General features: G+C 39.2%; 1 protein-coding gene across 8 annotated transcripts in view; it reads right to left on the bottom strand.

Annotated features, from left to right (window-relative positions):
- The window catches only part of PTPDC1 (protein tyrosine phosphatase domain containing 1), a 97,398-nt gene that overhangs the window by 17,771 nt on the left and 54,597 nt on the right, over nt 1-25,030 (bottom strand). For 5 of the 8 annotated variants that reach the window (XR_002342484.1, XM_003124788.4, XM_013995795.2 and 2 more), the window contains exons 1-5: nt 7,675-10,364; nt 7,039-7,210; nt 4,675-4,755; nt 4,318-4,436; nt 2,200-2,337 (exon numbers count right to left, since the gene is read on the bottom strand). Coding sequence is in view for 6 of the 8 variants with exons in the window: in XM_003124788.4 (XP_003124836.2) it covers nt 2,200-2,337; nt 4,318-4,436; nt 4,675-4,755; nt 7,039-7,210; nt 7,675-7,999 (835 nt within the window). In the remaining 2 variants the exon portion in view is untranslated. Of the gene's footprint in view, nt 1-2,199; nt 2,338-4,317; nt 4,437-4,674; nt 4,756-7,038; nt 7,211-7,674; nt 10,365-25,030 lie in introns of those variants that run through there. The other 3 variants (XR_002342485.1, XM_003124787.4, XM_005662265.3) reach the window with 1 other exon arrangement.

Genomic DNA, 25,030 nt, shown 5'->3' with positions numbered 1-25,030 from the left:
TATAAATATAATGATAACTTTTAAACTTTTTGTATAAGAGTTTACCTATTTACCTGTCCACATGGCAACCCTCCTTATGACTCTGCTAGTCACTTCTGCACCCCAGGGCAAGCACAAGAACTGTCACAGTGAAGTTGAGTAGGTGCGGAGTCAGGGGGATGATGGAGTAAATGGGTGGTGGGTGGATGATGGAGTGTGGAGTCAGGGGATGACAGAGTTAGTGTGGAGTGAGGGGGATGATGGAGTAAGTGTGGAGTGAGGGGGATGACGAAGTGTGAAGGGGGCATGACATAATGAACTGATGACCTGGCCCATTTATCCTTATTATGCTGAACTCTAACATGGAAGAAAGACAACTCTGCTTTCCTCTTTGAAAGCTTTTAAAAATTTCTATCCAGTCAATCCTTACACTCTGATTGGAACTTCCAACCCCTGTTATCTTTGTCATCAACTGGTGGCACCTTCCAGAGTGGCATTTTCCCTACTTGGGCATTTTTATCTTTGGGGATTATTCACTTTCACAATCTATTTTTTTTCCTTATAATTCTAAGACTAAAACTAATGCCTAAACTAATATGCATTTTCCTCTAGACCATGATATAACTGTATTTTTCTATAAGCACTTAATATTAAGGAAAACAGCCTTAACAGCATAAACATTATGTATTCTTATTAATACAAAGTTAAAATGAATAATAAAAAGTGATAATCTATTCATTCAATGTAATAGTTAATTAATATCAAGTAAAAGGCAAATCAAAAGACATCTGTACGATTCACTTATGACTCTTGTTACTCATGAAAATCAGAACTCCTGAAAAATGCATGTTTTCCTGGTACGTGGTAAGGTCCAACATATCTTTCTCACTAGGACATGGCAGCTCTTTACTGTTAACTATGAAATATCTGCAGAGCTATCACATGGACTCCCAAGTGAGATTCTGGCTCAACCACGAGTGCTGACAATTTGGAGCAGGACTGAGTTTCCACATTGAAGGTGCTCCTGAGTAGGTGTGACACCCAGTGGCAGGGACATGGGTATACTGTGGACAAAGTCAAACTCAGATGACAATGAAGGGTCCAACTCTTCTTTTTTTTTGCCCCAATATCAGCACTGCATTGATATTCTGCTGAATTTTTAAGTAAAATCACTGATTTTTTATATAGAATTGTACACATAGATAAGACTCTCCTTTACAAACAAAATCCCTACGGCTATAGATTTTAATCACAGCCCTGCTACTTACTTGATGTAGCAGATTAACTTCCTTCAAAACTTACATTGTTGCTAAAGATTTAAAAAGATAATAGGTGAAGCACTGCTTGCTATTTTCACTATATTTTGGTTAAGGAAAATTACATTTAAAAAAATTATGTTTTAAAAACAAAATGATGATTTATTTCCTTCAAAGAATAATATCAGAAAGGTCATTTAGCTAACTGTGGAAATCCACCTATTTATTACTCAATATGATGAGGTTTTAACCCTAAGTCACTCAAAAATACTCTCATGGGAGTTCCCACTGTGGTTCGGCATTAAGAACCCAACCAGTATCCACAAGGCTGCAGATTCGATCTCTGGCCATGAACTGTGGTGTTGCCATGAGCTGTGGTGTTGCCATGAGCTGTGGTGTAGGTCCAAACATGGCTCAGACCCCGAGTTGCTGTGGCTGTGTGTAGGCCGTCAGCTGCAGCTCTTATTTGTCCCCTAGCCTGGGAACTTCTGTATGCCACAGATGAGCCCTGAAAATGTAAAAAAACAAAACAAAAAAAACTCCCAAAACAATTCTCATGAATATATGGTTACAGAAACTAACATATTTCAGGTATCTTTTTTTTTTTTTTTTGGTCTTTTTGACTTTTCTAGGGCCACTCCTGCGGCATATAGAGGTTCCCAGGCTAGGGGTCTAATCGGAGCTGTAGCCACCGGCCTATGCCAGAGCCACAGCAACACAGGACCGAACTGCGTCTGTGACCTACACCACAGCTCACGGCAATGCCAGATCGTTAACCCACTGAGCGAGGCCAGGAATCGAACCTGCAACCTCATGGTTCCTAGTCGGATTTGTTAACCACTGCGCCATGATGGGAACTCCTCAAGTATCTTTTATTGACTTGTACCATTTGACTCCAAAGCTTAGAATTTTATATATATATATACGCCAAAAGATAATAAAACCACTACCTCCGAGCATTTACCTGTTCGACCAAGTCCTGCATGACAATGGACAGCTACTTTTCCTTCTTGTAAAGCAAATGTCATCACTTTTACCATATCTAAGATGGTGGTAAGGGATGCTACACCATAATCCTTCCATCCGAAATTGTAGAAATAAACTTGACAATGAGAAAGAGAAGAAGAAGAAAAATCAACATACAGGAAAAATATCTGCAAAAATATTTGAAGACAGTGAGTGAATTCATGAGAAGTATAAAACATCTCACTGGATATGTAGGCCTGAAATAATAGGACTTTTACATTTCTACTAAGATTACTACTAACATTTCTTACAAAGTACATTCTATACTATTTATATTTCTTGCTGAAACTCAGCCAGAAAGCATTAAGGAAAAACAGGATTGCAAATTAAAGTCAATGATCTATGCCCAAATTATTCAACCACAGAGGAAAAGCACACAGCCCTGTTTAAGCATAGAAATATGTCCAGGAGACTGATAAATGGCATAAGGCAGTATGTACATATTTCTATAACATAAAAAAGCTAGATACTGGAGTTCCCGTCATGGCGCAGCAAAAAGGAATCTGACTAGGATTCATGAGGATGCGGGTTCGATGGGTTAACGATCTGGTGTTGCCGTGAGCTGTGATGTAGCTTGCAGACGCAGCTCAGATCCCACCGTTGCTCCATTGCTGTGGCTGTGGCTGTGGTGTAGGCTGGCAGCTGTAGCTCCGACTGGATCCCTACATGGGAACTTCCATATGTCTCGGGTGCAGCCCTGAAAAGCAAAAAAAAAAAAAAAAAAGAAAAAAAGAAAAAGAAATAAAATACACACACACACAAAACAATAACAACAAACCCTAGATATAAACGTTTTATAAACATGTTCTAAGAGTGGAATAATCTGGCAGTTCTGTGGTGGCTCAGTGGGTTAGGGATCTGGCATTGTCACTGCTATGGCTTGGGTTGCTGCTGTGGCATGGGTTTGCTCTCTGGCCCAGGAACTTCCACATGCCATGGGAGCGCCCCCCATCCCCCCAAAAAGAGTGAAACACATTGATCCTTTCAGTCTGGTGTGAATGACACCTATTCAATGGATTCTACTCTAACACTCCTGTGACTGAGGGGCTTCTGGGATTATCACATTCAGAATCTCTGCATCCTACCCAGGGGCACAGCTGCACAGTAGGTAAAAGCATGAGAGTCCTGGGTTCCCATCCTTCGGCCATGTTTACTCCATGTGATCTTGGGTAAGTCAGAACTTGCTCAGCTTGTGTGGCCTCATATGTGAAGCAGAACAACTATATTACACGACTGCCTTAAGGATTAAATGAGATGACATTCTGGCATACTATTTATGTTAATTACATAAGCATTATTTCTACAAGGTCTCCTCTCAAGTTCCCCCTCACAGGAAAAAAGAAATCCTGTACTTTCAATAGCTATACCAGTAAAGAATGGTAGCGTTACTTAAAGTCAAAGTTTGCTCATCTTCACTTTTTTTTTTTTTTTGTCTTTTTGCCATTTTTCTTGGGCCGCTCCTGCGGCATATAGAGGTTCCCAGGCTAGGGGTCGAATCGGAGCTGTAGCTGCCAGCCTATGCCAGAGCCACAGCAATGCAGGATCCGAGCCGTGTCTGCGACCTACACCACAGCTCACAGCAACGCCGGAACCTTGACCCACTGAGCAAGGGCAGGGATCGAACCCACAACCTCATGGTTCCTAGTCGGATTCATTAACCACTGCGCCACGACAGGAACTCCTCATCTTCACTTTTTAGAAGCCCTACTACAGTGCAGTAACTGTTTATTTCCATCACTTTTTCTTTTTAGGGCCACACCCTTGGCAAATAGAAGTTCCCAGGCTAGGGGTCAAATCGGAGCTATAGCTGCCGGCCTACACCACAGCCATAGCAACAGGGCATCCCAGCCATGTCTGCTCACAGCTCACGGCAACGCTGGATCCTCAACCCACCGAGTGAGGCGAGGGATGGAACCTGTATCCTCATGGATACTAGTTGGATTCATTTCTGTTGCACCACAATGGTATCACTTTTTTTAACCTAAGAGCTGAGCAGACAAAAAGTTTCTGAGTTCTGTCCTTGGTAACTCATGAAGAGGCAGATCGAAGGACTTACTGCCAGCCTCCATGAAAGCTTCAGGAAGGTATGTGAAGCCACTTTTTTGTTCCAGAGGATTCCCACAGCTGGCATGCTCACCAGGACGCTGCAGGTTGATGATACTTTTTATACCATGGCTTAAAGGAAAAGAAAAAAAAAAATGAATCACATTGGGAGGGAGTACTAAAAAAAATTAATCATTTTTGGCATTAATAATCATTATTAGGTACTCTTAAAACCTGAATTATCTTATCTGAAATAAGGCCTTCACACTCCTATTGGTAAAATGAAAGCATGTTTTCATGCGAAGTCAAAAGCAATGGAAGAGAAAACACGGGCTGGCTTATCAAGGTGTGTGCACGGTTCAAAGCTTACCTTTGGAACTGCTCAATGATGCAATACTTCTCAAGGAGCTCAGTGGATGGGCGCGCCATGGCTAGGATATTATCAGTGACCCTACAGGCGGAAGGAGGCATTGGTGAGATGCACAAAATCAAGAGTGCTCCAGCTCTAAGGATGGGGAATGCAAGATTTCAAGTCCTTACTTTTTCTATGACTTCAACAACTCTGTAAGAATCTCCTTATACAAATCTGGCTTCAAGTTTACATTATGATTAGGGATCTAAGAAACCCTAACATCTTAAATTCCTGGACATAATGTATTTATGGGTTCTTGTAAAGTATTTTCAAGGACATTTCTGATACTCTAGTGGCCGTGATAGAGAAACCTAAGCTGGCAGCAAAGGTAACATCCTGGAAGAGTTATTCAAAGATTACTGACTAAATGCAGAGTGCCAGTGAGGAAGTATTTTTAGTTACTCAGCTACCTGTACCTCAGTTACCTAATCCATTGAGTGGTGATAATAATAACGTCTGCCTCACAGGGTTGGTGTGAGAATTCCACATGATGTGAATGTAAAGTCTTCGGCACAAATCCTGGCATGTGGTTATGAATAAATGCTGAGTTACTGTAATTTAGCAATGGGCTTTGGAGTCAGTCAGGCCTGGTTTCAAATGCTGGCTTTTCTATTTCCCAGCTGTGTAGCAAATTACTTGGTCTCTCTGAACCTCAATTCTTTCATCAACAAAATGACATTAACAATGCCTATTTAAAGAGTCTTATGAAGGTAATAATTTGAAAATGTCTAACACCATGCCTGGCCTATAGCCAAATGGATTCACTGAGTGTACAAATGCATAAAGGCCCAATAAATGACTGTCACTCTCATTAGGGCTCTGGCTTCATTCTGTTCTAATCAAATTTCTCATCAGTGGCCTGGTAAAAGACACGCAAAGTGGACTATTAGAAGTTGTGGGTCGCAAGAACTTGAGAGGAGTAACAGATACATTAGATAAGCAGGTCAGAAAGATACTGCTCCTCCTGCTTGGGGCAATGTCTAAAATTTAACAGAATCCCTAAAGGTTTGGGATCCCTCAAATATAACAGCACCTAGTATAAGAAGAGATACTATATGAAAGCAGCAGAGGTGAAAAAAATTCAGATGGTGTAGTCAACAATAAGACAAAACTTAAGCTGCATTACTAGGAATTTACTTGTCTGACCACTCTCAGGAAGAGTGTTTGCTTTTCCATAACATTCTTTTTTTTTTTAGGACACACCTGCAGCACATGGAGGTTCCCAGTCTAGGGGTCTAATCGGAGCTGTAGCCACCGGCCTACAACAGAGCCATAGCAATGACGGATCCGAGCCGCGTCCACGACCTACACCACAGCTCGAGGTAACACTGGATCCTTAACCCACTGAGCAAGGCCAGGGATCGAACCCACAACCTCATGGTTCCTAGTCAGATTTGTCAACCACTGAGCCACGACAGGAACTCCTCCACAACATTCTTTAAGAAAGACAGTGACACACTCGGAGACAGTGACAGTGGACCTCAGACTGTATCTTTATATAAATACCAAGCAAATCCAATATAAAAAAATACAGGGTTGCAAGTTAGATAAGCTGGTTGACAAATACCTAATTTGTAAATAGATTCTTGCTGTATAAAATGATTCACCAGCAGAATTCTCTAAACAGTGAATTCCCCTTAGTGCATTTCAAATGTGACTTGGTTTGAACATAAGAATTTTTCAGAGATATTACTACATCAAAAAGGTATACTTGATTTACTATTAATAATAAAAGCAGTATGACTCAACAATGAATGAATTACATGCCATAAACAATGTAAGCATCTAATATCATCTACTAAACTGACAATTTGTACTGTCTTCTCTTGAGGCACACTGGAAGTATATGTATTTGTATGAATATGTGTCCTTCAATAGAGAATACAAGAACAAAATAAAAATGAGGCTAAAGCTTACCTGTATGAAACTGAAAACCTACATATGCACCTCACGTTTTCTCAAATTTATAGCTGAACATTTTATTTATTGCTAGAAATTTCTGAAATTTAAGAGCTGGTTTCCATTTCTTTAAGATACTTTACATACATATAGCTTTTCACTTAATTGAAAAAAACCCCTGTAAGTGTGGTTGTATTATTCCCATTTTATAGATGAGGAACCTGTTGTTTAGAGTGCCTGTGTGAGGAGGCCAGGATCACACAGCTTGTCAAGTGGCAAAGCCAGGGAGGTGAGGCCTCTGACTTGAAAACCCTGTATTTCTTCTTCTACAGCCTGCCACCTCCTGGCATCATCTACATGCCCATGACCTTTTGCTGCTTAGAAGTAAGTGGGAACTACCAAAGGCTGATAAAAATCACTTACCAGGATGAGTAAACCCCCTTAATAGCTTGCTCCTGCTCACTCCAGCGGGCTGCATTTTCATACTTGCAAGCTTTGCCACCACATGCCATGGAACAGGCCATATGTCCAGGAATGACATGCCGTAAACGCTCTCCAACTTTTGTATACTTTGGTGTTGGACGTCCTGAATTTCCTAGAACATACAAAGGGAAGACTCAAAATTCTAATCTCCAAATGGCATAGTAACATGAGAAAGAGCTTCTGTTTTCTCTTAAGACTGCAGATGACAAGCTGGTGCTAAATCCCCTTCATTTTGTCAGGAATAAAACTGTTTCTCTTTCATATAAGTGCACCGTTCCTTACTATAGAAAAGGCTTTCTGCACACAATAATCTCCACGTGTCATACTGGTAATGAAAAGGAACTTCTTCAAGAGAAACAGTTTTGTGCAAAAACTACATTTTAAACAAAAAAACACAAAACAATTTTTATCTCAAATTACATGTCCACTGAAACTCTTAGCATAACAGATAATAAAAAGTATAACGCAAAATTAACTGTCAAAATCTTAAAAAACACAAACACAACATAGTTCCTTAATAGTTCTTATATTTAAACTTGAAGGTGCAGCAATCTTTAAGAAGAGAAGGAGCTTTACTTTTTCCAGGGTAAGTTGGGTTTCTCTCAGCACAGCTGACAGAGGACACCGCCACCATCACCTGGAGAGAGGACGAGGACAGCATCTTGCCAGCAGAACTGTGCCGCCCCTGTTGCAGCCGCACTATTGGGTCGGAGGCAGAGTGTCGTCGGCCCTGGAAAAAGGAGCTGAGGAACGGCACAGCAGAGAGCCTCCGGGGTGGATCCTGCATGGCACTGGGCTTCCAGGAGGGAAGAGCTGGAGGCGAGGAGATGTCAGCGCCAGCCTGCTCCATGATGAAGTTACACTGAGACGTGAGCATCACTCTGCGTGATCTAACCGACATTTGGGATAGGCTGACTTGTTTCCATAGTGACAAACAAAGAAACTACTGATTCCCACTCAGATCTGCACAAGCAAAATCTCCTATGAATGGATTGTGTTTTTAACACATTGTTCAAATATAAACAAGAATAACATGTATTTTAAATAGAGTATACCGAAAATGTGACTACTCTATTTCACTTCTCAAACACATTTAAAAGCTCTGACTGCTCAAAGAATTACATCTAAAATATTGCAATGAATTTAGAAAAATGTCTTTTTTGATGTAAATATACATATATTAAAAGGTTTAAATTTTGTTAGCCCTTTCATATTAATTCTCTGAATGTTTTGAAAAAAATTCTCTTTCTATTCCTCTCTGGAACAGGGCAGATAAAAAGTTAATTGTAATACTGGGATATACTAGATACCTTTAACATTATTAAAGCACCATTTAATTTTTCAAAACCAAAAAAAATCCCTGTATTTTCTTTATAGAACTATTAAAGGAATACCTGGATGGAACAAAAGACATGTGTAGGGCTGATATATTAATCAAAAGACATTTATTTTCATATTTTTGTTTTCAGAATGTGAAAACCCGATTCTTGGTTATGCCTTTATTGGATATAGCAGTCATAACCACAGCTCTCAAAAACTCAAAAGACACAATTCTGTGCCTTTTGTTGCTGACTATGGGGAAAAGAAAAGCTTCAGTAAAGTCTTGGCAGAGGCAAAGGAAGAAAATTTACTAAGTATCACATTTTTTAAAGGCTGTGGATGAGGGGGAGGTTGCAACTTGAGGACAAAAAATATACAGAACACAGAAACTACAACAACCACCAATTGTCCGCCTCCTCCCTTGTTAATGTCAATCATTCGCCCTAACCCCACCCCCATGTCTCTCCAAACTGTATTTCAGCCATGTGCAGATGGAAATTTACTGTCACAGAAAGGTTTGTCTTTGTTTTGTTCTGTTTTAACAATCAATGCTTTAAAGCATGCTCCTTTTAAAACACATCCATCTCCCCAATTGGAAGTACTCTGTCAAATAAGACAGAGCAGCTCAATTTGGTGCACCAAATCCTATGAATGTAGCATTCTGCTCCTGTTACTTTGTATATAGCAATGGAAATAATTTCTTGTAATGCATTCAATCCAGAAGACACAGCTTCCATGGAGTTTCACAGGAGAGGAAACAGTAGATGTGCTATGGAAGGCAAGTTGGAACCTGATGGCAGGAGGCCCTAACTGTTCCAACTGAAGGGTGCAAGTCTTCTACCTTGGGAACAGGAAGTCTCTGTTAATACCCCCTTCAAAGACAAGCCCAGAGGTCAAGGACTGGAGGCCTGCAGACAGTGAATGCATGAGTAGAGCCCAGGGTGCTGAGACTTTGAGCCTAAGTAAGCAGCAGTGAGATAACTGAAGCTGATTAACATGGGCATCTATGAGAAGATGCGTGAGCAAACTCCATTCTGGCAAGCTCCGTTCAAGATGAATGGCATGTAAGGTGGCAACTAAGAGGTCTCAACCAGCGAGTGGGCAATGCCTGATCTATGCAGCTCTAAGGACATCCAGAGAGGAGAGTCCAAGTGACTCTGCTATTGATGGTTCTAAAAATAAGAATGAACGTGATGACGACAGGACCTGCCTGGACCAAACTGAGGAAGGGAAGGAAGGACCAGGCAGTATCATCTCAAGAATAATTTCTGCTGTTAAATCTTAAGAACTGGGCTGGCCTCAAATAAATATGCAACCACCGAGCAGACTCAGTTACTAGACAGTCAGGAATGCTGAATCCGGGTCGTTAGGAAAGTGGAGCCCAAGGCAAACAGAAGTCCAAAAGGTGACAGCAGCCCCTCTCAGCAAATTGCTTGCTTGGGACACCCAGTGGTGCTGGTACACACCTGGTGTTGGTCTGGTGCTGATTTGGAGCTGAAGGGCACAACAGACTTGCGCAGAGGCCTCCATTCCCCACAGACAAATTAGAAATGTCAACCTCACTGTCTCATGTGCCTTCTAGTCCTTGGCAAAATGCCCAATGCATAGCCAAATCCATTTTTTAAAAATTAGTTTTTATTTATGCCAAATGGCTTTATACTTGGAAAGAGGACCTTCCGTCCCAGCCCTAAACTCAATTTCCTTCCAATATCTGTCCACAGCAAGTAGATGTCCTACATATTTTTAGTCATATTGTAAATGAGTTTCCTGCTTTTTTCTAAGCAGCACAGCTAACATCTTCCCTTTTTACTTTGGACTTCTCATAATTTTCTTTTTTTTTTTTTATTGTTATGTCCCCAATACAATTTTTTCCTACTGTACATCATGGGGACCAAGTTACACATACATGTATATAATCTTTTTTCTCACATTATCATGCTCTGTCCTAAGTGACTAGATATAGTTTCCAGTGCTACACAGCAGGATCTCATTGCTAATCTATTCCAAAAGCAATAGTTTGCATCTATTAACTCCAAGCTCCCAATCCACTTCCCTCCCTCCCTCTCCCCCTCGGCTACTTTCCAATTCCATGATTTTCTTTTCTGTGGAAAAGTTCATTTGTGCTGCATATTAGATTCCAGATATAAGCGATATCATATGGTATTTGTCTAAAGATAAGGCATCGTTTTTTTTTTCCTATTCCTTGCTGATCTCAGAAAAAACCCTTGCTGAGTTGCTAAAAAATATTCCTTTCAGCTTCTTTATAATTGGTTGTCCAAACATGTAAAGACTCAAGTAAATAAAAATACGAGCTTTGAAAATTAATTTTGCTCACTAGTCACATTATCCCTAGGAGTTTACTGAAGGAAAAGATAGCAGTAAAAAGGTTCTGGTCCTGAAGATACATGATGTCTTATTTTTAAATAAAATAACTGATCGTAGACTAAATATCCAACAACCAAGGAATTAGACCCACATTACTGTACGTTCTGTCTCTATGAACTTCACTATTCTAGGTACCTCATATAAGTGAAACCATATAATTATTTTTATCTTTTTGTGACTAGTTTATTCCACTTAGCATAATGTCTTCAAAGTTCATTGATCTTGTAGCATGTGTCAGAATTTATTTCCTAAGTCTGAATATCTCTTTGCATATACATACCACATTTTATCCATCAATCTACTCATGGACATTCAGGTTGTTTCCAACTTTTGGTTATTGTAAATGCTGCTATAAATATGGGTATATACAAAGCAATCTACATACATAATGCAATCCCCATCAAATCACCCCTGACATTTTTCACAGAACTAGAACAAACAATTCAAAATTTTATATGGAACCACAAAAGACCCAGAATTGCCAAGGCAATCCTGAGAGGGGAAAAAAGCAAAGCAGGAGGCATAACTCTTCCAGACTTCAAACAATACTGTAAAGCTACAGTAATTAAGACAGTGTGGTACCAGTACAAAAACCATCATATGGACCAATGGAACAGAATAGAGAACCCAGAAAGAAACTCAGACACTTATGGTCAATTAATCTTTGACAAAAGAGGCAAGGATATAAAATGGGAAAAAGTCTCTCAGGCAAGTGGTGTTGGGAAAGCTAGATAGCTGCATGTAAATCAATGAAACCAGAATATGCTCTCACACCATGCACAAAAATAAACACAAAATGGCTTAAAGACTTAAATATAAGATACCATAAAACTCCTAGAAGAGAACACAGGCAAAACATTCTTTGACATCAACTGTACACATGTTTTCTTAAGTCAGTCACCTGAGGCAATGCAAATAGAAACAAAAATAAACCAGTGGGACCTAATCAAACTTACAAACTTTTACATAGCAAAGGAAACCAAAAAAAAACCTGAAAAGACATCCTACAGAATGGGAGAAAATAGCTGCAAATGATGCAACTGACAAGCACTTAATCTCCAAAATATACAAACAACTCAACAGCAAAAAAACAAACAACCCAATTGAAAAGTGGGCAGAAGACCTAAACAGACGTTTCTTCAGAGAAGACATATGGATGGCCAACAGGCACATGAAAAAATGATCAACATCACTAATCATTAGAGATATGCAAATCAAAACTACAAGGAGGTACCACCTCACACTGGTCAGAATGGCTATCATTAATAAGATTACAAATAGCAAATGCTGGAGGGAGTGTGGAGAAAGGGGAACCCTCCTGCACTCTTGGTGGGGATGTAAATTGGTACAATCACTTTGGAAAACAGTATGGAGGTTCCTCAGGAAACTAAATATAGAACTACCATATGATCCAGCAATTCCCACTCCTGGGCATATATCCAAGCATATATCATTCAAAAAGATACATGTGGAGTTCCCGTTGTGGCTCAGTGGTAACAAATCTGATTAGTATCCATGAGACATGGCTTCAATCCCTGGCCTTGCTCAGAGCATTAAGGATCCACTGTTGCCATGAGCTGTGGTGTAGGTCACAGAGGTGGCTTGGATCCCAGTGTTGCTGTGGCTGTGGCATAGGCCAGCAGCTGCAGTTATTTGACGCCTAGCCTGGGAACCTCTATGTGCCACAGGTGCGGGCCTAAAAAGCAAAAAAAAAAAAAAGGCACACACAAAAAGATTACATGCACCCTATGCACCCTGAAGCACTGTTCACAACAGCCAAGACATGGAAACAACCTAAATGTCCACTGAGAGATGAATGGATTAAGAAGATGTAGAGATGTAGTATAGGAGTTCCTGTCGTGGCTCAGTGGTTAACAAATCCGACTAGGAACCATGAGATTGCAGGTTCGATCACTGGCCTCACTGAGTTAAGGAACCAGCACTGCTGTGAGCTGTAGCGTAGGTCGCAGACGTGGCTCAGATCTTGTGCTGCTGTGGCTGTGGTGTAGGCCAGCAACTTCAGCTCTGATTGGACCCTAGCCTGGGAATCTCCATTTGCTGTGGGTGCAGCCCTCAAAAAAAGACAAAAGCCAAAAAAAAAAAGATGTGGTACCTATATACAATGGAATACTACTCAAGCATAAAAAAGAGCAAAATAATGCCATTTGCAGCAACATGGATGAAACTAGAGATTCTCATACTAAGTGAAGTCAGAAAGAGAAAGATACCATATGTAACTGCTACATTTACATAAGTAATGAGGTCCTGCTATACAGCACAGGGAACTATGTCCAATCATTTGTGATGGGACATGATGAAAGATAATATGAGAGTGTGTATAGATGTATATACTTTGCTGTACAGCAGAAATTGACAGGACAATGTAAATCAACGATAATAAAAAAATTAAAAAACATATGGGTATAGAAACATCTGCTCAAGTCTCTGCTTTCACTTCTTTTGGTATACACCCAGAAGTGAACCTACTGGATCACATGGTAATTCTACTTTTAATTGTTTGAGAAACCACTATACTGTTTTCAATTGTAGCTGTACCACTTACACCACCAGCAATACACTAGGGTTCCAATATCTCCACATCCCTGCCAATACTCATAATTTCTTTCTGATGACACCCATCCTAATGGATATGCAGTTGTATCTCACTTTGGTTTTGGTTTGCATTTTCCTAATAGTTAATATTGTTGAACATCATTTCATTGGTTATTTCATATCTGTATCTTTTTGAGAGAATTAGAATAGAAAGACTTCTATTCAAGTCTTTTGTCCATTTCTGAATAGGGTTATTTGGTTTTGGTTGTTCAGTTTTAGGACTTCTATATAATTCTGGATACTAGTCCCTTATTAGATACATGATTTGCAAGTAGTTTCTCCTATTCTATAGGATGACTTTTCATTCTGTCTTTTGATGCACAAAAGTTTTAAATATTGAAGTCCAATTTATCTATTTTTTCTTTTGTTCCTGCACTTTGGAGTCATAACCAAGAAGTCATTATCAAATCCAATGTCATGAAGATTTCCCCCTATATTTTGTTCTAAGGGTTTTATACCTTGAGCTCTTATGTTTAGGTTTTTGATTTTTTACAAAACTTAACTGAAATATAGTTAATTTACAATGTTATGTTAGTTTCAAGTATACACCAAAGTGACTAAGATATATCCACACATATATACACATACATATATATACTTTTTCAGATTCTTTTCCCATATAGTTTATCATTACAAGTTATTAAGTATAGTTCCCTGTGCTATACAGTAGGTGCATGTTGTCTATCTATTACATATACAGTAGTGTATCTATTTATCCTAAACTCTTAATTAATTTATATCTCCCCCTACTTTCCCATGTGGTAACCATAAGTTTGTTAAGTTTGCGAAGTTTGTTTTCTATGTCTGTGAGTCTGTTTTGGTTTTGTGAATAAGTTCAGTTTTTTAAATTCCACAAATAAATTCTACATGATATTTGCCTTTCATTGACTTAACTTCTTAGATTATGATAATCTCTAGGTCCAATCATGTTGCTGCAAATGGCATTATTCCATTCTTTTTTATGGCTGAGTAATATTCCACTGTATAGTATACATTTACCACATCTTTTATCATTCCTCTGTCAATGGACATTTAGGTTGCTTCCATGTCTTGGCTATTTTAAGTAGTGCTGCCATGAACATCGGGGTGCAGTATCTTTTCAAATTAGAATTGTCATCTTTTCCTGATACATGTTCAGGGGTGGGATTGCTGGATCATGCAGCAATTCTAGTTTTACTTTTTAAAGGACCTCTATACTGTTTTCCACAGTGGCTGCACCAATTTACATTCGCATCAACAGTGTAAGAGGGCTCCCTTTTGTCCACAGCCTTTCCAGCATTTATTATTACTTTTATTATAATTGATTTACAATGTTCTGTCAACTTCTGCTGTAAAGCGACCCAGTTATACATATATGTATATATATTTTTTGGGTCACATTATCCTCCACCATGTTCCATCACAAGTGGTTAGATACAGTTCTCTGCACTATACAAAAGGATCTCACAGCTTATCCCAGCATTTACTATTTGCCGGCTTTTAGATGGAGGCCATTCTGACCAGTATGAGGTGATAACACACCGCAGTTTTGATTTGCATTTCTCTACTAATTAGCAATATGGAGCATCTTTTCATGTGCCAGTTGCCGATCTATATATCTTCTTTGCAGAAACGTCTGTTTAGGTCTTCTGCTCACTTATTGGATTAGGTTTGTTTTCCTGATATTGAGCTGTATGAGCTGTCCGTGTATTTTGGAAACTAATCCTGTGTTGGTCACATTGCTTGTAAATATTTTCTCCCCTTCTGTACACTGCATTTTTTATTTTGTTAATGGTTTCATTTGCTGTCCAAACACCATTACGTTTAGGAACTCTCCTGTGGTGCAGTGGGTTTAAGATCTGGTAGTATCACAGTAGTGGCTTGGGTCGCTGCTGTGGTGAGAGGCTGATCCCTGGCATGGGCCAAAAAAAAGTCAGTAAGTTAGATTTGATTCCATTTGTTTACTTTTTTCTTTTAATTCTTTTGCTTTGGAAGGCTGATCTAAGAAAACAGTTACAATTTACATCCAAGAATGTTTTGTCTATGTTCTCTTCTAGTTTTACACTGTCATATCTTGTTTTTAAGTCACCACGCCATTTTGTCATTTTTGTGAGTGTGTATGGTGTGGAGTGTTCCAAATTCACTGATTTACATGCAGCTGTCCAGCTTTCCTAGTACCACTTGCTGAAAAGAATGTCTTCTCTCCATTATATATGTCTCCTTTGTTGAGGATTAATTGACTGGTCTCTCTATTCTGTTTCATTGAACATTGTATCTGTTGTTTATGCCAATAACATGCTGTTTTGATTACTGTAGTTTTGTAGTATTGTCCTAAGTCTGGGAGAGTTGGGAGATGGGATTAAGATAGCAGAATAGAAGGACTGGAGCTCAACTTCTCTCATAAAAACAACAAAATTTACAACTAAAGGCTGAGCAAGCTTCAACCAAATGGACCAGAAACCTTCAAAAAGACATCCTACTCCAGAAGACAAAGAGGAGGCCACATCAAGAGGTAGGAGGGGCAATTACATGATATAACCAACCCCATACCTCCCAGGTGGGAAGCCCCACAGACTGGAAACTAACTGGTTCGCAAAGACTCACCTACAGAAGTGAGAGTTCTCAGCCACACATCACACCCTCACCAATGGGGATCTGGCACTCAGAGAAAGAGCCCCTGGAACATCTGGCATTGAAAGCCAGTGGGGCCTGGGTGCTGGAGCTCCATGGGACTGGGGGAATCGGAGACCTGATTCTTAAAAGGTGCACACAGACTTTCATGTGCACTGGCTCCCAGGGCAAAGCAAATCTCCATAGGAATCTGGGTCAAACCTGACTGCAGTTCTTGGAGAACCTCCAGAGAAAACAGGGGTGAATGTGGATTGTTGTGGGGGAAGGGCACTGGAAGCAAAGCTCTTGGGAATATTCAGCAGCATGCCTTTCTCTGGAGGCAGCCATTTTGGGAAAATCTGGCCCCACCCATCAGCCCTGAGAAGCCCAAGGCCAAACAACAATCTAAGTGGGATCACAGCCCCACCCCTCAGTAAACAGGTGGACTAAAGACCCCCCCAGGCATATAGCCACCTCTAACCACATCCAGAGACAAAGCGCCACCCATCACAAGGATAGGAATCAGCTCACCTACCAGTGGGCAGGCATCAGTCCCTCCTATCAGGAAGCACACAGGAAGCCCCCCATACTAAAACCACCCACAAGGGGACCAGACACCAGAAGTAAGAGAGGCTACAACTCTATTATCTGGAAGAAGGTCACCACACCAAAAACCTACAAAAATGAAAAGACAGAGAACTATAACTCAAATGAGGGAGAAAGGAAAACCCCCAGAAAATCAGCTAAGTGATCAGGAGATTCTCAGCCTCCAGGAAAAAGACTTTAGACTGTTTGTGCTGAAGATGATGCAAGACATTGGAAATAAACTGGAGGCAAAGATGGATAACTTACAGGAAACACTGACCAAAGAGATACAAGATATAAAACTTAAGAAGAGATGCAAAATACAATAACTGAAATAAAAAATTCATTAGAAGCAGCTAACAGCAGAATACAGGAGGCAGAAGAATAAATAATCAAGGCTGAAGACAGATAAGTGGAAATTACGGATGAGGAACAGAATAGAAAAAACATTGAAAACAAATGAAGAGATTCTCAGAGACTCTGGAACAACATTAAATGCACCAACATCCGTATTATAGGAGTGCCAGAAGGCGATGAGAGAGAAGGGGACAGAAAAAATATTCCAAGAGATAATAAGTGAAAACATCCCTAACCACTCAAACCCAGGAAGCACAACAAGTACCATATAAAATAAACCCAAGGAGGATCACCCCAAGACACATATCAATCAAACTGACCAAAACTAAAGACAAAGTGAAAATACTGAAAGCAGCTACGGAAAAGAAACAAATAACATACAAAGAAACCTCATAAGGTTATCAGCAGATTTTTCAGCAGAAACTCTGCAGGCCAGAAGGGAGTGGCATGATATACTTAATGTGATGAAAGGAAAAAAACCTCCAACCAAGATTACTTTACCCAGCCAGGCTCTCACTCAGATTTGAAGGAGAAATCAAAAGCTTCACAGATTAGCAAAAGCTGAGAGAATTCAGCAACACTAAACCAGCCTTACAACAAATACTAAAAAAGAAACTACTCAAGGCAGAAAAGAAAAGACAGCAACAGGAAACAAAATTACCACAAATGACAAGGCTCACCAGTAAAGGTATATTATATATAGCAAAGATACGAAATCATCCATGCACAATTATGCCACCAGAATCAGAAATCATGAGAAGAGGAGGGTACAAATGCAGGACACTGGCGATACACTTGCACTTAAGAGACCAACAAATTAAAACAGTCTCGCATATGTACAGACTCTTACATCAAAACTTCAGAAGAACTGCAAACCAAAAATCTACAATGGATACACAAACAAATAAGAACAATCAACTCAAATACAACACTAAAGATAGTCATCAGAGAGAACAAGAGAAGGAGGGAAGAAAAAAGAGCAACAAAAACAAATCCAAAGCAATTAATAAAATGGCAATAAGAACATACATAGCCATAATTACCTTAAATGTTAATGGACCAAACGCCCCAACCAAAAGACAGAGACTGGCTGAATGGATACAAAAACAAGACCCATATATATATGCTGTCTTCAAGAGACCCACTTCACTTCTAGGGACACATACAAATTGAAAGTGAGAGGATGGAAGAAAATACTCCATGCAAACGGGAGTCAAAAGAAAGCTGGAGTAGCAGTACTCATATCCGACAAAACAGACCTTAAAATGAAGAATATTTTAAGAGACAAGGAAGCTCACTACATAATGATCAATGGATCAATCCAAGAAGAAGATATAACAATTTTAAATATCTACACACCCAACATAGGTTCACCACAATATATAAGGTGACTGCTAACAACCTTAAAAGGACAAATCGACAATAACACAATCATAGTGGGGGACTTTAACACCCCACTTACAGCAATGGACAGATCATCCGGACAGAAAATCAATAAGGAAACACAGGCCCTGAATGATGCATTAGACCAGATGGACTTAATAGATATGTATAGGACATTCCATCCAAAAGCAACAGAATACACATTCTTCTCAAGTGCACACGGAACACTCTCTAAGACTGATCACATCTTGGGCTACAAATCCAGCCTCGCTAACTTTAAGAAAACTGAAATCATATCAAGCATCTTCTCCAACCACAACGCTATACAACTGGACATCAACAACAAGAAAAAAACGGGGAGTTCCCGTGGTGGCACAGTGGTTAACGAATCTGACTGGGAACCATGAGGTTGCAGGTTCGATCCCTGGCCTTGCTCAGTGGGTTAAGGATCCGGCCTTGCTGTAAGCTGTGGTGTAGGTCACAGACACGGCTCGGATCTGGCGTTGCTGTGGCTGTGGTGTAAGCCAGTGGCTATAGCTGTGATTTGACCCCTAGCCTGGGAACCTCCATATACCGCAGGAACGGCCCAAGAAATGGCAAAAAGACAAAAAAAAAGACAAAAAAAAAAAAAACCAAAAAACGGCAAAAAATACAAACACATGGAGACTAAACAACGTGCTACCTAACAACCAATGGATCACTGAAGAAATCAAAAAGGAAATTAAAAAATACCTGGAAGCAAATGACAGCAAAGATACAACACTCCAAAACCTATGGGATGCAGCAAAAGCCGTTCTAAGAGGAAAGCTTATAGCAAGACAAGCCCACCTCAGGAAACAAGGAAAAGCTCAAATAAACAACTAACTTTATATCTAAAGCAGCTCAAGAGAGAAGAACAGACAAGACCTAAGGTTAGTAGAAGGAAAGAAATCATAAAGATCAGAGCAGACATCGATGGAATAGAAAAGAAGAAAACCACAGAAAAGATCAATGAAACGAAAAGCTGGTTCTTTGGAAAGATCAACAAAATTGATAAATCCTTAGCCAGACTTTCCATGAAAAAAAGAGAGAGGACGCAAATCAATAAAATTAGAAATGAAAAAGGTGAAGTAGCAACAGACATCACAGAAATACAAAGGTTTATAAGAGACTACTATATGCAACTATACACCAATAAAACGGAAAACCTAGAAGCAATGGACAAATTCTTAGAATGGTACAATATTCCAAGACTAAACCAAGATGAAATAGAAAAGATGAACGGCCCAATCACAAGTAATGAAATGGAAACTGTGATTAAGAAACTTCCAACAAACAAAAGTCCAGGGCCAGATGGCTTCACAGGCAAATTCCATCAAACATTTAGAGAAGAGCTAATACCTATCCTTCTAAAATTATTTCAAAAAATTTCACAAGAAAGGATACTCCCAAACTCATTCTATGAGGCCACCATCACCCTGATACCAAAACCACACAAAGACTCCACAAAAAAAGAAAACTACAGGCCAATTTCACTGATGAACATCTATGCAAATATCCTCAACAAAATATTAGCAAACTGCATCCAACAATACATTACAAGGATTGTACATCAGGATCAAGTGGGATTTATCCCAGGGATGCAAGGTTCTTCAATATCCACAAATCAATCAGTGTGATACACCATATTAACAAACTGAAGAATAAAAACCACATGATCCTCTCAATAGATGCAGTAAAAGCCATTGACAAAATCCAACACCCATTTCTGATAAAGAAAAAAAAAATAGCTTCAGAAACTGGGCAAAGAGGGAACCTACTTCAACATAATAAAGGTCATATAAGACAAACCCATAGCTAACATCATTCCCAATGGTGAAAAGCTGAAAGAATTCCCACTGAGATCAGGAGCAAGACAAGGATGTCTGCTCCCGCCACTACTCTTCAACACAGCTTAGGCAGTCCTAGCTACAGCAATTAGAGAAGTGAAAGAGATAAAAGGAATCCAAATTGGAAAGGTAAAAGTAAAACTATCACTATCTGCAAATGACATGATACTATACCTAGAGAATCCTAAAGACTCTACCAGAAAACTGTTAGAGATCATCCAGGAATTTGGCAAAGTTGGCGGATACAAAATTAATACATAGAAATCGACGGCATTTCTATACACTAACAATGAAAGGTCAGAAAGAGTAATTAGGGAAGCAATCCCGTTTACCATTGCATCCAAAAGAATGAAATACCTAGGAGTAAACCTACCTAAAGAGACAAAAGACCTGTATTCTGAAAACGTTATAAGCCACTGATAAAAGAAATCAAAGATGACACAAATAGATGGAAAGATATACCATGCTCATGGATTGGAAGAGTTAATATTATCAAAATGACTATACTACCTAAAGCAATCTACAGATTCAATGCAATCCCTATCAAATTACCAAGGACATTCTTCACAGAACTCGAACAAAATATTTTAAAGTTTGTTTGGAAGCACCAAAGACCCAGAAGAGCCAAAAATATCTTGAAAAAGAAAAATGGAGGAATCAGGCTCCCTGACATCAGACTATACTAGAAAGCAACAATCATCAAAACCATATGGTACTGGCATAAAGACAGAAATACAGATCAGTGGAACAGGATAGAAAGCCCAGAAATAAACCCACACACCTACAGCCAACTCATCTATGACAAAGGAGGCAAGGATATACAGTGGAGAAAGGACAGCTTGTTCAATAAGGGGTGCTGGGAAAACTGGACAGCCACATGCAAAAGAATGAAATTAGAACACTCCCTCACACCATACACAAAAATAAACTCAAAATGGATGAAAGACCTAGATATAAGACCAGACACTATCAAACTCTTAGAGGAAAACATAGGCCAAACACTCTCTGACATATACCACAGCAACATCTTCTCAGATCCACCTCTTAGAGCATTGACAATAAAAACAAAAATAAACAAATGGGACCTAATCAAACTTAAGAGTTTCTGCACAGCAAAGGAAACCCTAAACAACACAAAAAGACAACCCACAGAATGGGAGAAAATCTTTGCAAGTGAATTGACTGACAAGGGATTAATCTCCAAAATTTATAAACACCTTCTGCAGCTCCATACCAAAAAAACAAACAACCCCATCCAAAAATGGGCAGAAGATCTAAACAGACAGTTCTCCAAAGAAGACATACAGATGGCCAAGAAACACATGAAAAGATGTTCAACATCACTCATTCTCAGAGAAAAGCAAATCAAAACCACTCTGAGGTACCACCTTACACCAGCCAGAATGGCCATCATCCAAAAGTCTACAAACAATCAGTGCTGGAGAGGGTGTGGAGAAAAAGGAACCCTAGTACACTGTTGGTGGGATTGGAAATTGGTGCAACCACTGTGGAAAGCAGTATGGAGATTCCTCAGAAAACTAAACATAGAACTACCATTTGATCCAGTAATCCCACTCCTGGGCATCTATCCAGAGATAATCATGACTCGGAAAGACACATGTACTCCAATGTTCACTGCAGCACTATTTTCAATAGCCAAGACATGGAAACAACCTCAATGTCCATCGACAGAGGAATGGATGAAGATGCGGTATATATACAAAACAGAATATTACTTAGCCACAAAAAGGAACAAAATACTGGCATTTTTAGCAACATGGATGGACCTAGAAATTATCATGCTAAGTGAAGTCAGTCAGACAATGAGACACCAACCCCAAATGCTTTCACTGACATGTGGAATCTGAAAAAAGGACAGAATGAACTTCTTTGCAGAATAGATACTGACTCAGAGACTTTGCAAAACTTATGGTTTCCAACAGAGACAGGTTGGGGGTGGTGGGATGCACTGGGGTTGTGGGATGGAAATCCTATAAAATTGGGCTGTGATAGGAGTTCCCGTCATGGCTCAGTGGTTAACAACTCCGACTAGGAACCATGAGGTTGCGGGTTTGATCCCTGGCCTTGCTCAGTGGATTAAGGATCCGGCGTTGCCATGAGCTGTGGTGTAAGTTGCAGACGCAGCTCGGATCCCACATTGCTGTGGCACCGGCACAGGCTGGCATCTATAGCTCCGATTAGACCCCTAGCTTGGGAACCTCCATATGCTGCAGGAGCAGCCCAAGAAATGGCAAAAAGATTAAAAAAAAATTGGATTGTGATAATCATTTTACAACTATAAATATAATAAATTCATTGAGTATTAAACATATATTAAAATAAAATAAAACTAAAAGGCAATGAGATCAATACTTTAAAAAAAAAATCGTCTGGGAGGGTTATGCCTCCAGCTTTGTTTTTTTTCCTTAAGATTTCTTTGGCAACTTTGGTTTTTTCATGGTTTCATCTAAATCTTAGGATTATTTGTTCTAGTTGTGTGAAAAATGATGGTTTTTTCATGGTTTCATCTAAATCTTAGGATTATTTGTTCTAGCTGTATGAAAAATGACATGGGTAATTTGATAAGGATCACACTAAATTTGTAGAATGCTTTGGGTAGTATGGCCATTTTAAAAATATTCATTTTTCTAATTATGTTTCCATTTCTTTGAATCATCTTTAATTTCCTTTATCAGTGTTTCATAGTCCTCAGCCTTTAACTCATTCACCTCTTGGTCAGGTTTACTCCTAAGTATTTTATTTTACTTTTTTGACACAATTTTAAAAGAGTTATTTTTTAGCTTTATTTTTCTCATATTTCACTGTTAGTATAAAGAAATGAAACATATTTCTTTATGCTAACCTTGTATCCTACTACCTTGATGAATCATTTTACCAGTTCTAGTTGTTTTTGAGTGTAGGCTTTAGGGTTTTCTATCATGTCATCTACTTATAATGACAATTTTACCTCTTCCTATCCAATAAAAATACCTCATTTCTTTTTCTTGTCTGATTGCTGTGGCTAGAACTTCCAATTCTATATGGAATAAGAAGTGATAAGAGTCAGCATCCCTGTCTTGTTCCAGAATTAGCAAAAAGGCTTTCACCACTGAGTACTATGCTGATTGTGGGTTTGTCATAAATAGCTTTTATTATGGTGAAATATGTTCCCTCTACATCCACTTTGGTGAGAATTTTTATCATTAATGGATGTTGAATTTTATTAAATGCTTTTTATGCATCTACTGAGATGATCATGTAGTTTTCATCTTTTTTCTTGATGTGGTGTATCACATTGATTTGCATTATGCTGTAGCATTCTTGTTACCTTAGGATGAATCTAACCTGATCATAGTGTATGATTCTTTTTATATGTAATTGGATTCGGCCTGCTAATATTCTGTTGAGGATTTTCACATCTATATTCATCAAAGATATTGGCCTATAATTTTCCTTTTTGGGTAGTGTCTTCATAGAATGACTTTAGGAGTGTTCTCTCCTCTGTAATCTTTTGGAACAGTTTGAGAAAGGCGTAAGTTCTTTGTACGTCTGACAGAATTCCCCAGTGAAGACATCCGGTCCTGGACTTTTTTTTTGCAGGGAGTTTTTTAATTTTTTACTACATATTCTATTTCACATCTGGTGATTGGTCTGTGCAAATCATCTATTCTTCTTGATTCAGTTCTGGTGGGCTGTACTTATCTAGAAACTTGTCCATTTCTTCTAGGTTGTCCAGTTTGTTGGCATTTAACTGTTCATGGTATTCACTTACAGTTTTTTTGTATTTCTTTACTATTGATTATTATTTTTCCTCTTTCATTTCTTATTTCATTTGGATCCTCTCTTTTATTTTTGGTGAGCCTCGCCAGAGGTTTGTCAATTTTGTTTATCCTTTTAAAAAAAAAGAGCTCTTCAAAGTTCCCGTCATGGCTCAGTGGCTAACGAATCCGACTAGGAACCATGAGGTTGTGGGTTCAATTCCTGGCCTTACTCAGTGGGTTAAGGATCCGGTGTTGCCGTGAGCTGTGGTGTAGGTCACAGACGCAGCTCAGATCCTGCACTACTGTGGCTGTGGTGTAGGCCAGCAGCTACAGCTCTGATTAGATCCCTAGCCTGGCAACCTCCATATGCTGTGGGAGCAGCCCAAGAAATGGCAAAAAAGACAAATAATAATAATAATAAATAAATAAAGAGCTCTTGGTTTTACTGATTTTTTTCTATTATTTTTATATATACAAGATTATTTTTAAGTTGCTGGTCTCTTAATTGCAAATGCATCTACAGTATCTTGCATTTGTAACCTCCTCATCTCAGTATGGCTGGTTCTGATAACATATTTGTTTGTGGATGATTTCCTACCTTTACTATATGATTTTTCTATTGTTTTTTTAAATCTCTATTTTACTTATTTCCTCTTTGATCTTTCCTTCCTTTTGCTGACCTAAGTTTTGTTTGTTCTTCTTTTCTTAATTCTTTTAGGCAGCAGGTTAGGTTGTTGGAGATTTTTCTTTCTTTCTTTCTTTTTTTTTTTTTGAGGAAAGCTTGTTTTGCTATGAACTTCCCTTCTAGGACTGCTTTCGCTGCCACCCACAGACATTTGTACCATTGTGTTTCCACTGTCACTTGTCTTGAGGTATTTTTTAATTTCCTCGTTGCTTTCATCTTTGACCCATTGGGTTTTTACTAGCATGTTCATTCTCCATGTAATCATTTCCCCCTCACGCCCCTTATTTCTCTTTCAGTGATTGATTTCTAGTTTCATGCTGTTGTTGTCAGAAAAAACGCTTGAAAGGTTTCCTGGAGACCTAATAGCTCTGGTCCGATCCCTGGCC

This window comes from Sus scrofa, chromosome 3 (assembly GCF_000003025.6).
Source record: "Sus scrofa isolate TJ Tabasco breed Duroc chromosome 3, Sscrofa11.1, whole genome shotgun sequence".
Classification (NCBI taxonomy): domain Eukaryota; kingdom Metazoa; phylum Chordata; class Mammalia; order Artiodactyla; family Suidae; genus Sus; species Sus scrofa.
Note: the sequence above shows the minus strand (reverse complement) of the source record. Positions and strands in the feature narration are given on the sequence as shown.